Source organism: Orycteropus afer, unplaced genomic scaffold (genome assembly GCF_000298275.1).
Source record: "Orycteropus afer afer isolate SDZICR_OR568_19922 unplaced genomic scaffold, OryAfe1.0 scaffold00154, whole genome shotgun sequence".
Lineage (NCBI taxonomy): Eukaryota > Metazoa > Chordata > Mammalia > Tubulidentata > Orycteropodidae > Orycteropus > Orycteropus afer.
In genome coordinates this window covers 2,143,917-2,156,858 of record NW_006921741.1, presented here as the reverse complement: position 1 = coordinate 2,156,858, position 12,942 = coordinate 2,143,917, and the positions used below count along the sequence as shown (strand labels likewise).

The window sequence follows — 12,942 nt, the reverse complement described above, 5'->3', positions numbered from 1 at the left end:
AAAAAAAAAAAAAAAAAGTTGCTGTGATGAATTAGCACATGAAGCGAATTAAAAACATGGTCCTGAGTCCACAGGTCCAACTGCTTGCTTCCTCTGGGTAGCTGGCTGTGCCCAAGAAGTGACTACAACGTTGTCCCTGGTCAGCTCTATTATGTTGTTGTTATGTGCCATCGAGTCAGACCTGAGTCATAGCGACCCCTCCTTGGGTTTCCAAGGCAGTATCACTATGGAAGTAGATTGCCCCATCTTCCTTCCGAGGAGTGGCTGATGGGTTTGAATAGCCAGTCTTCTGGTTAGCAGTCAAGTGCCTTAGCCACTATGCTACACCTGGGAATTCTTACAGAATATAGCGATACACTTGTAGAAACATTGTCTGCCAACCCTATATATGGTCTTGGGCACACACTGCCCTGCACAGACATACCTAATAGTTCAGCCTGTCCACCCATCTATCCACCCATATATCCATGTTTGCCTTCACTGTCAAGGTCACATAGTTTAAAAGTTACAAGCCCCAGGCCCTAGAGCCTACCCTCCTAATCACCACCTGACAGCTTTCTTCATAGCTTCTCTAAACCCAATTCCCAGCACATTGTAACCAGAAAAAGCCCAGAGCCAAGCTAGAGGTTCAAAGACTTTTAGGGCAAGAAATACAGAGACAGGAACTGAACATTAAGGGAGTTCGGGACTTTGGAGAGGAGGCTATGGTTGAAGCTTAAGAAGCATTAAAAGTGCAATGTGAACATGGGCAGAAGGTGATAAAATGAAGCCTTGTAAAGAAATGGCCAAAAATGAGGGCTGTAAAGTCAGAAAGACCTGGTGTTATTTTTAGTCTCTACTACATGTGTATGTGTGCCTTTGAAATGGCTACTTAACTTCCTGAGTCTCCTTCCCTAATCTATAAAATGAGTGATACTAATTTTTACCTTCAGGATTGTTTTGAGGTTAAAGTAAACAATGAATACAAAGTTTTGGGCCACTTAATAAGGGCATAAGTAATAGCAGTCATGGTTATCATGGAGTCCCTGGGTAGTGCAAATGGTTAAGTACTCAACTAGTAGCTGGATGGTTAACAGTTCAAAGCCATCAAGAGGCTCTTCTGTTTCCGAAAAGTTACACCCTGGAAAACCCTATGGGGCAGTCCTACTCGGTGCACGTGGAGTCACCATGAGTCAGTATCAGTTCAAGGGCACCCAAAAACAACATGGTTAATCATCCCTAACCTAATCATCTGCCGCCAGCATCACCTCCCAGATTAAGTAGGGACAAAGTGAAGGGCACTGACCTGGGACTTGAGATCAGAAGACCCAGGCAGTAGCCTTGGGTTACTGCCACTTTGCTATGTCCCTGGGTTAGTCACTGGGCCTTGCATATTCTATAAAAGTGGCATAGAACTATGTCTATCATACTTTCTTCGTAGAAATGCATTAAGTCTGAAATAAGGTAGTATATGTGAAAATGGTTTGCAGTCTAGAGAGTGTGTGTCAGATTCCCAAGGAAATTTGGTAGAAGGACTCATGGGCCTTAACATTTAGGTGTACTCACAACCATGGCTTATTACGGCAAAAGGATGCAAAGTGAAATTAACAAAGGAAAGAGGTGCATGGAGCAAATATCAGAGGAAACTAGGCACAAGCTTCCAAGGCTTCTCTTCAGTGCAGTTACACAGTTTACACTTAATTTCCCAAGCAACTAATTGTCACAGCAGGTATGAAATGCCATCTACCAGAAAACCTTAATAGAGACTCAGTGCCCTGGGCATTTGTTAGAGGCTGGTCACATAGGGACCCTCAGCTTAGAAGGTACCAGATATTCCAGACTCCTAGAAGAGAAATAGGTGTTCAGCATAAACCATTGTTTGCACAAATAATGTAGACACTGTGAGCTATTTTTACCAGGTAATTTTTGGGAAAACTCTGAAAATTGAAGTTCCCAGACATCAACCAAGAGCCATACTTGCAAGCTAACCTTTTTAAGGTTAGTTGTCTCAGGCCTGCTGTGTTAACTCTTTTCTGTACAAAGTCTAATCTGTGGAAAGGATTTTTATGATTGCCACTATGTGCTATGCACTATTCTGTGTGCTTTATATATGATACCTTATGTAGCACTTGAGAGCTCTGGTGGCATAGTGCCCAAGGCATTTGACTGCTAACCAGAAGGCTGGCGGTTCAAACCCACCAGCCATTCCCTGGAAGGAAGGTTGGACAATCTATTTCCATAGAGATACCACCTCAGAAACTTGACTATGAGTCAAGTCCAACTCGACGGCAATGTGTATGTAGCACTTTATTCTTGTTACAATTCCATGACGGCAGTACTGTTTCTGATATTGTGATCATCATCATCACAGGAAATGAGGCCTAAGAGAGGTTAAACAGTTTGTTCAGGTAACTACCTATATAGCTAGTAAGAAGTAGTAGGACCAGGACATGGCCCTGACAATCTGGCCCGTGTCTATATTCTTAGCCACTGTGCCACACTCTGTTATATTACACCTACCACGGGCTGGGTGCTTTTATATATGTTATTTCATTAATGCACACAGCTGCTCCATGCTTATTGGACTAATTTTGTATCTGTGGCTCAGGAATATAACTAATTTCTGTGGCATCTCACACCGGAGAAATGGCAGTGTCAGGAGTGGCTTCTGTGTGTGGCCCAAATTCCTGACTGTAGCTTTGTCTGAGCCTTTGGTCGGGAAGATGCAGATAGTGGAGGTGGCAATGATTCGCTCTGGGAACTCAGAGTAAGAATGTCTCCCCCTAATTCCATGACTTGGGGACTGAGTTAATGGAAGAAGGGGATGTGTTGTAAATGATTTAACTTTTCCTGCAGTATTGGAGAGGTTTAGATGCTGTCTTCAGCTCTTTTTGGTTGCCATGACAGCAGATGTGACATTTCTTTTATGAGGAAAGAAGAAGAAAAAGAAATAATCACACTTGATTCTCAGTGATTTTTAAAAAAATCTGCTCCCCAGATCCAATTAGTTTTGCATGCAAAGTGGTTACTCTCCAAGGAAATTCTTAGAATGGAATCAAAAGGGAATAAACAGGGAGGCAACGAAATCTGATTTTCTGAAAAAAAAAATATGCTGCGTGGGTGTGGTAGTGATTTTTGAGAGAGGGAATTGAAGGAGGGAATGGACAATACATGGCTTGAGACAAATTTTTAGCTCCTTTGGGTGACAGCTAGTTATCAAGGTCTTGTTTGTCATTTTAATTCGGCTTCCAGCCCCCTCTCCCCACTAGTCATAAATACTAGAGTATTTTGAGCTTCGTAAAGGTTCAGCAAATGTTCTTTAGTAGAGAAATATGATGCAGAAAGCAAGAATTATAATGTAGTGTGATATATGAAATAATGAGATAGGCTCAGTATTCTACAGAAGCAAAGAGGAGATATGTATAAATTTTGATCTATACACTCACACAAAAACAATAGATATATATGTGCAAAAATTGTGTGGAGGCAGCATCGGACCTTCTCTAACTGCACAAAGGGAAAGAAGGATCAAGGTCAACTGCCTAAGGCTGATACCTATGAAGTAGAGATATGCTGCCACCCTCCAATCTTCTTACCAATTCTGTGAGCAACCATCCCTTCCACAGCACTCTACTGTTTTGCCGGGCTCAGTAATTCATTGCACTGGCTACACAGAACTCACAGGCAGTACTCATGTTTATGGGGTTTAGTAGGGAAGGACTAGGTTACAATTCAAGATAAGAAATAACTCAGAATACAGTTCTTTAATTAGGACAGCTTCTCCTCAGCCCTGCCACAGGCATACTTCTGTCTGGCCTCAGCCTCTGCCCAGCCCCAGGCAAGTGTTTCAGAGCTCTTTTAGCTCTGCCAATAGGTGTGCAGAGAGGTACTCTACTCTACCAGCCAGACTCCTGCCCAAAGGCACTCAGGTTTCTCACTCCATGGGCCAGAAAGCTGGCTGCTCTGTCTCATGCTGTTCTGTTGGTTCTGCTGCCTCTGCTGCTTGCTGTCTCTCACTGTATCTTCCAATCTCAGCAAAGCTCTCTCTGTCTCCTGGGTTGAGGAGGTTCAGCACAGGGATCTGGCATCCAAAGAATGTGCTCCACTCCTGGCTGTTCCTTCTTAATGGTAATGAGATTCCCCCTTTTCTGCCTCTTGGACAGGCTCATTTTAAGCCTAGCAGGATGGCAAAAGTGACCAATCCCCACATTAGGGTTCCATACACCTTATTTGCATGATCCTGCCCTCACAAGGGTGCCATCTACCGTATTTACAGTCTTAACAAGCTATCCAGTCCCCTTGGTGGGCCACAAGCACCTCTTATTTGCATCTGGTGGGAATCGCAAAGACCGTGGTTAGAAGGGTGATGTTAATTCACTGCACTACCATATGTTTTCATTTATGGCTCTTAAGCATTTGTTCAAGTGATTACATTATCCTCTGCACCCATCAAATTTCAGTGGCAACCCAATTTTCCATTGCATGGAAGGAACACAGTCCTCTATGGTGGGACATTTAAATTGCTGCCATTTTTCCTGATAATAAAGGAAAGAGTTCTGTAGGTTGATACACCTAAGAGGATTTATTCATAGCACAAAATGCCTCGTTCAGAAAGATATCCATGTTTCTGTTCATTACTTCCTCCTCATGACATTTTAATCTGAGTTCAGTGGGAGGGAAAAACATTCTCAATTAGGTACTAAACTGCCTTTAACATCTTCCATTATTGTTTTGTAACATCTGATAGTATCCAAAAACAGGAGTCTCCATTTTCAAAGGTCTTAGGCTGCCATTGCAACCACCAAGGAAAAGAAAGAGCCAACCTCAATTTGTGACCAAAGCTGTCAGAATGTGGGCTGTGATCCAAGGCATGGTCCAGCAAGCTGGTGTCAAGTGGATGACGGGTTCTCAGGGCATAGAGTGAATTCAAAATTGAGTCCTAACTCTGAGCTGCCAGAGATTCCTAACAATGTTCTCTTTTGTCGTTTTCTCCAGAGCCATGTTTGACTATGACAAGAGCAAGGACAGTGGGCTGCCGAGTCAAGGACTTAGTTTTAAATACGGAGATATTCTCCATGTTATCAATGCCTCCGATGATGAGTGGTGGCAAGCCAGGCGAGTCACACTGGAGGGCGACAGTGAGGAGATGGGAGTCGTCCCCAGCAAAAGAAGGTAAGAGTGCCTTTTATATTTCAGAATATTTGCTTTTCAGTTATTCAGGGAATGTAGATGGGAGAAGAGGAAGATAGAAAAAACTGTTCATAAAAGAACTATTTAAATGAGTCAATCCATGAGAAAATTGTCAGTGGTGACAGGTGACACAAATTAAAAACTCTTACTCTCTTCGTATTAGAATTTTACCAAAATTGGTGACTGTGACAAGGTAGAAAGACAGAAAGAGACATTGTGCTCACACTGCCTTTTGAGAACTTTTCCCAGCATCCACATGTTCGATATACATGTTTGATTGTGCTTATCAGTCTGTGTGCTGATTTACAAACTCAGAGAGCTTGTTCTGGAGTCTCAGTATTTTTCTGACCATTTTATAATTTATAAAGGCCAAGGCGAAAGCCAAATAAGTTAAATGATTTTCTAAGTTAAGCTTCTGGTTGTGGAATGCCTCCAAATATTGATGGAAAAAATTGAAAATCCCCATCCTCAATTCAGATGCCTGAGATAAGAGCTGTCAAATACCCGAAGAGATGTAAAGACTCTGTTTACAGGGTTTTTTTGTTTTGTTTTGTTTTTTAACTATTGTAAAAACCAAAAACCAAACTCACTGCCATTGTGTCACTTCCGACTCATAGCAACCCTTCCTTGAGTTTCCAAGGCGGTATCACTACAGAAGTAGATTTCCCAACCTACCTTCTGAGGAGTGGCTGGTAGGTTTGAAACCCCAGCCTTCTGGTTAGCAGTCAAGTGCCTCAGACACTACGCCACCAGAGCTCCTAACACAGTTACTCTTACTTCTCATCTCAACCTTCAACTCCCAATTTCCAGTTGGATCTTTGTTTCCGGATATATGTTCTCTAACGTCAGGACTGTCATACCTTTTCTCTGAACATTTCTTCAAGTCTGCTTTGGAAAGACAGGCCAATGCTTTACAGTAGCCAAGTCCTTCATCTGTCCCAGCAGTTTCTAATCACCACTACCCAGGAGGAATTTTTCTTCCTACAAATGCATTTTTGATACCAAATAATAGGAAATTTCTGTCTATACTCTGGAAAATCGGTGTGTTGTGAAACTGAAGTTAGGAATCTTACTTATTCAAAATAGTCACCATCTTCTCTTGAGCTACAGGTTTCTCAAAGAGCCCTTATAATATCCTCATATCCAGAAACCCAATGTATCCTTGGAAATGATTGTCAGTGAAGCCAGATATTCAAGTGCTACTACATACAAAGTAATACAGTGATTCAAAAACCAAAACCAAACACACTGCCATCAAGTCAGATCCGACTCACAATGACTCCTCCTTGGGTTTCCAAGGCGATATCACTGTGGAAGTAGATTGCCCAACCTTCCTTCTGAGGAGTGGCTGATGGGTTTAAACTGCCAGCCTTCTGGCTAGCAGTCAAATGCCTTAGGCACTATGCCACCAGAGCTCCTGATATAGTGATTAAGTTGATAAAAAAAACCATAGACAAAAGATATGAATTATACCCAAGAAGAACTCCATGGGGCATGTGCACCCCAGAGAAGACTGGACCATGTCTCTGAGTGAACAGAGGATGAAGGGTAGGTAGGCGCAGGCATATTGTCCCCTGGCTGCACCCTCATGATTAGTGGGCAGAAGTCATGGTGAAGCAGCTGTAATCCCAGGACATCTCTCCATTCTCCATGCCTAACCATCTCCTATCTGCAGACAGTTCACTCCTTCTGTTCTCTGGCTGTCCTTCAACCATTGGGCTCCTGGATAATTGCCTAACCTTGCATGTGGGTGGTTTCTGACTTTATACAGTGGCTTGTAGTGTTTCCTGTATTCAAAGCAGTGACTTTCTGTGCCAGTTTATTTATATTCGGTGCTTCACCATTTCAATTTCTATAAAAAAAAAAAGTCAAAACAACTCACATGTCTTTTGGATTGCTTTAATTTAAGCCATCAGAACTGTCTGATGGGCTGTTTCCTAGAAGGAGCCATCATGTTGAATGTGGTCCCAGAGGATAATAATGAAGTGGTAGAAGGATAGCTATGGGGAAATAGATACCAGATCATTTCAAAGAATTCCTTTTAATAGAGCTGCCAAGAGATGGCCTGGACCACCTGGAAAGATGTGCCGTCGAGTCGGACCCGACTCATAGCGACCCCTCCTTGGGTTTCCGAGGCAGTGTTACTATGGAAGTAGATTGCCCAACCTTCCTTCCGAGGAGTGGCTGGTGGGTTTGAACCCCTAGCCTTCTGGTGAGCAGTCAAGTGCCTTAGGCACTATGCTTCCAGAGCTCCTATCTAGAAAGATAGTGAGCCAGAACCATAGTTGCCCCACAAAGGAGCATTATAACAACTTCACATATGCTACTACTACACACCACCTCGCCTTACACATACACACCCTGAGCGAGTGGAGTATGTCTTTAAAAGTCTGTTTTTGCTTATATGCTCCCAGATGATCCTGATGAAAGAAGATCCTTTGTCAGCAAATATTGTAAAAGAGGTCCAAGTTTTGGATGGGAAAGTGGAACTATATGATTTTCAGGCTTTTAGCAACACTGAGATTCTGTAATTTATTGTAACCAATCTTGTCAATAGTCATTCATGTGTTTGATTGCACATACTTTCCCCCTAAGCAACATTCTCAGTGTTATTCCTCTTGAGATAATTTTCCATCTGTTCATGATCATTGTTGAATTTTAAATGAAAACCATCTTAATCACCATACAACAGCCGCCCTTTAAAAGCTTGGTCTGATGACTCCAACATTGATATTTATTTTAATTCTATATTTCATGATGGGTTGAGTACCCCAGGGCTGGGTTCAGAGGGGTAGAAATATATTATCTGTAAGGGCATTTCTTCAAATATTCTCCATAGGATTTGAATTCTTTCAAAATGATCTTAGTATTATGTGTGCATAAGAGTAATGCATTTTTCTTGTAGAAAATGAGAAAATTTAGGAGAATATCCAGAAGGAACTGAAAATCACTTAGAATTAAGCCTATCCTACAAAGAATCCTTATCATCTAACTAAATGAAATTTAAAATCTCTTGTGGGCTTTTCAGGGCCTGATCTTTATTATTTTACCTTTAAATGAGACACCTTCACTTCACATGTATTCAGTATCTTAAAAACAACAGTTGAGAATAAATGGTAGAGGGTATAAATCTGGTTTACTATTAAATTGAGGACTTAAAAAAAAATCGTAATCCTCTCTAGTTCCTTTCCTGAATATGGTTTCTCTAGTAGAGCTGCTCTGGATCAATGTCATGTGACTTTATATTTGACAAAAATGTTTCTCTATCGATGATGCCATGTCACTGTCCCAATGAAGCCACGAGGCAAGTAACATGGAAATTACTGCCACCCTTTTGCAGGTGAGGAAACTGGAACTAGAGATGGCAAGTGACATTATGTAAAGCATTTCCATAATCATGTTAGCAGCAGCTTACCATGTACCAAGTTCTTAACATGTACTAGACACTGTGCTAAGCAATTTTTCTGTATTTTCTCCTTTTATATTTACCATAATCTTTTGAGGTCTGTGTTAATGTTCTAGTCTTATGGATATAAATCCTGAGATCCTAAAAGATTAGATGCCTGTCCAAAGTCACAGAGCTAGTAAGTGGAAGAGGCAGAATTCAAACCCAAGCTTATGTGATTTCAGAGGCTTAATACACTCTCTGTTACCTGAGGTCGCATAGCTGGTGTGAAGCAGAGCTGGGATTTGTCCTACAGGCTGGTCAGCTAAACTCCCAGATGGCAGCTTGTGCCTAGCATTACACAAGGATTTAGTCACCTAGCCTTCTAGAAGCAGCAAGCCAGTGGCCACTACTGTGAGGGCATTTCAAATCTTCTCTGACAGTGCAGGGCCCTGTGGAACACAGGCAAAAGAGCCAAATGATGTTCCCACCATCCATCCCGTGCTCTAAGCCTGACTCCATTGTGTGTTTGCCTGGATCCTGAAAATGCCAGATGGGAGAGAGGTGAGAGGGTCCAGGGAAACAGTTGGGCTTATTAAAGCATGAGCATTTGGTGCTCTGGAGGTGCTAGATGTCAGAATTCATTGTTCAAATGTTGCCATGCAGTTTGTTTTCAGTGTTTTGGTCAGTGACCAGGCTAGGATGGGGAGGATTATATCTGCTTAAATAATCTAATTAATTGCTTGACGCTGATTGTAAGGGAAGTACTATAGTTGTTCTCATAGGTTTCACTCCGCTCTAGAGGTTCTATACTGTACTATATACCATTTCTTTAGGTAAAGCCCTGAGGATCTTTGTTATCATTTATTTCTGCCATTGCTGTCTTACTCAGTAAAGCAATTAGAGAAAGTGATGCAGAACTTTTACATAGATTCTTACCAAGTGAAAAAGTAGTGAAACAATGAACAACTTTTTGTAAGAAACACTTGTTTGGATAAGTCACTTAACGTCTCTGATTAACCTGTGTGAGCTTTAGTTCTTCCATCTAGATCAAAAGCCAGTAGTCTACTTGATTCATACATTCACTCATTCATTAAACCATTAAGTATCTGTTATGTGCTCAGCTCCATGTGAACCTCTAGATTGTTGTACACACTGGAGACAATATAGGTAAAGTGTTTAGCATGGTGTCTAATACTTAGTATGCACTCAAATTATGGTTATTTCTCTTTTCTCAGGCTTTGAGATTTTAATGCCAAAGAAAATAAGACACCATTATTTAGAGCCCTATTTTTGTACTCTAACTCTCACTTCAGCAGTAAAATACCCATATGTATCTCAGGAGAGGAAGGGGCTGAGGCAGGTAAGGAAGGAAGGAATAAGCCATAGCTTCTGCTACCCAGGAGAGAGGTTTGCAGAGAGCCTCAAGAGGTGATAAAAATGGGTGGGGTAGGACACAAACATGATGAGGGTTCAGTGAATACACAAAGACTGCTTAGGTGAGAAACCAGTTTACTGTTTGTGGTGTAATGGTACAAATAGACATTTGGCTAACATGCATTTCAGTGTTAAAGCAAATTTATTCTGAATTTTGAGACCAGCCATCTACTACCTCATTGATTATATGCTTAATAGCTTATTTATTTCAAGATTTTTTGGATATGGGGATATATGAAAAGAGGGGTAAGTATCTGTTGTGAAAAAACTCAGCCCAGATTGCCAGGTTTGTGTATTGGCCCTAAAATTGCAGATTCATGACCCATCCAAAATCTCATGTTTGTTGAGAATTCTCCTGGGATAAGGCAGGCATAGAAGGTCTCCAATGCTGTTTCCCAAAGTAAGTGGCTGTGGACTGGATACAAGTTGGCTGTCAGAGGATACATTTTGAGGCCTTGTTTCTCTGATTTTCTAGACTGACAAGCTTCAAGCCTCAGCTTCCCCATCATAAAATGGGACTGGATAATACACACATCACGGGGTTGGAGGAACCCATGAAGATAATGTAAATGTGCAGGAAACTCATTAATAATTATCTGTTAAATTCAGCTGCCATTTATATTATCATCATCATTAACATTATTAATGAAACTTTCAACTCAAGTAGAATACAGAATTTTCCCATCTTCTTTCAGCATGTGAACCTAAATCATGTTACCTTTATGGAAAGGCTTTTAAAAGAAAGCAAGACAAATTTTATTTTTTTCTATTACCTGTTTGAAGACTAGACCATAGCAAATATTAGGGGTCTCTCTCTCTCTCTCAATATCTGTGTGTGTGTGTGTGTGTGTGTGTGTTTGAGTGAACATTTTTTTCATCCCTCCTGAGATTAAAGGACAAACCACTAAAATAGGCCTAGTAAAGATATTTCTTAAGAAATCTGAAAAAGATGAACTTAGAAACTGAGAAAAAAAATTCGAATGCTCTGTCCAGACAATTCTTAGAGCAGAATACTGAGGTCAGCTTAATATATTTGTTTGGGGTTCATATGGGTTCTGTGGGTTTATGCAAAATTTTTTCCTATGACTTGATCAAATAACCATGCATTCTCTGTATTTCAGAGTCTTTTTGGCATATTCTAACGAAATCATGTTTCCCCTCACTAGCCTAGTTAATGCAAACAGGGCAGGATAAAGTCAGGGTGCTAACAACAGTTTTAGAAGGATCCAGAGATGAATATGGAGTACGATTTGTACTTGGATTAAAATGGAGAAAAGCTGACAGAGCTCGACACAGTCATTCTCTCAGTGAGCATTTTTCCACTTGGCAGCTTCCCTTCTCCGAAGTCTTTCTTGTTCACCTCCCAACTGTAATATGTTGGATGCAAGCAGTAACATATTGCTTTAATATCTGAGGTTAGATTTGAAAAATTGTGTTCAGCTGTTTCCACTCAGATATTCTGCTCACACTAAAATAAATATATTCTGAACTCCATTCTGTAACTATAGAAACCCTGATCTTCACTGTGTTTTAGTGGCAAACACAAAAGAACCCTCAGTTAGAAAGGAGTGTGCTGTTAATTATTGATCTATGAATAGCTTAGTCTTCAAAAACCATTAAGTTTCTGGGGATTTAGAATTTTTTCTCTCGTTTATTTCCCCACTTTTTGAAATTGAATCTAGCCATGTTAAAGCACTTGCCTGCTAACCAGAAGGCTGGCGGTTCAAACCCACCAGCCACTCCTCGGAAGGAAGGTTGGGCTATCCTACTTCCGTAGCGATACTGCCTCGGAAACCCAAGGAGGGGTCGCTATGAGTTGGGGCCGACTCGACAGCACATAACAACAACAACAATGTTTAAACAAAAGGTCTTGTTATAGAAAGGCACTGAATATTATTTTAATTCAACAATTATAAGGTGCCCTGATGACACAATGGTTAAAGCATTTGGCTGCTAACCAAAAGGTCAGCAGTTCGAACTCACCGGCTGTTCCATGGGAGAAAGATGTGGCAGTTTGCTTCTGTAAAGATTTACAGCTTTGGAAACCCTATGGGGCATTTCTACTCTGTCTTATAGGGCTACTAGGAGTTGGAATCAACTCAATGGCAGTGGATTTGGTGTTTAGCTTTGGTTTGGTGTTTGGTTTTACTATGTATGGAGTGATAGTCTGGGAGCATAGTGCCTAAGGCACTTGACCGCTAACCAGAAGGCTGGCGGTTCAAACCCACCAGCCACTCCTCGGAAGGAAGGTTGGGCAATCTACTACTGTCGTGATACTGCCTCGGAAACCCAAGGAGGGGTCACTATGAGTTGAGTCCGACTCGATGGCACATAAAAACAACAACAACATCAGGGAGTAATATGTGGGTTTGCCCTTAAGGAACATACAACTTTGTATGTGCAAATGCAAAAATAAACACACAGAATCCAAGAGAAAATGCCAATATAGAGATACCAATTGTTATGGCAACTTAGAGGAAGGAATGATCTTGTGTAAATGGAAAGGCTCAAAAAAAAATCAGAGAGAAATTTAGATTACTCTCTTTTCCTCTTTCTTAACTCCAGCATTCAAACAAGTACCAGTCCTACCAATTTCATTTTTCTAATATTTGTCACAAATAAAAGCCCTCCTTTGTCCTCTACTTCTACAGGGGTCATTTATTTAAAATGTAAATGAGATTCTGTCATTTTCCTGTTGCTTCTCTTCTACTGATTCTTTAGGACTCCAAGAAAGGGGGGAAAAAGTCCTTAGTGTGGATGGGCTTATAAAGACCTTTTATAAGGGTCTTACCCCATGTCCTTTGGGAGCTCTGGTAGCATAGTGGCTAAGGCACTTGACTGCTAACCAGAAGGCAGGCGGTTCAAACCCACCAGCCACTCCTCGGAAGGAAGGTTGGGCAATCCTACTTCCGTAGTGATACTGCCTCGGAAACCCAAGGAGGGGTCGCTAT

General features: G+C 41.3%; 1 protein-coding gene across 1 annotated transcript in view; it reads left to right on the top strand.

Annotated features, from left to right (window-relative positions):
• Window positions 1-12,942, top strand: part of DLG2 (discs large MAGUK scaffold protein 2) — a 1,122,948-nt gene that overhangs the window by 1,029,777 nt on the left and 80,229 nt on the right. Inside the window, exon 14 of the mRNA XM_042781713.1 lies at window positions 4,975-5,151. Within this exon, the coding sequence (XP_042637647.1) occupies window positions 4,975-5,151 (177 nt within the window). The remainder of the gene's footprint in view (window positions 1-4,974; window positions 5,152-12,942) is intronic.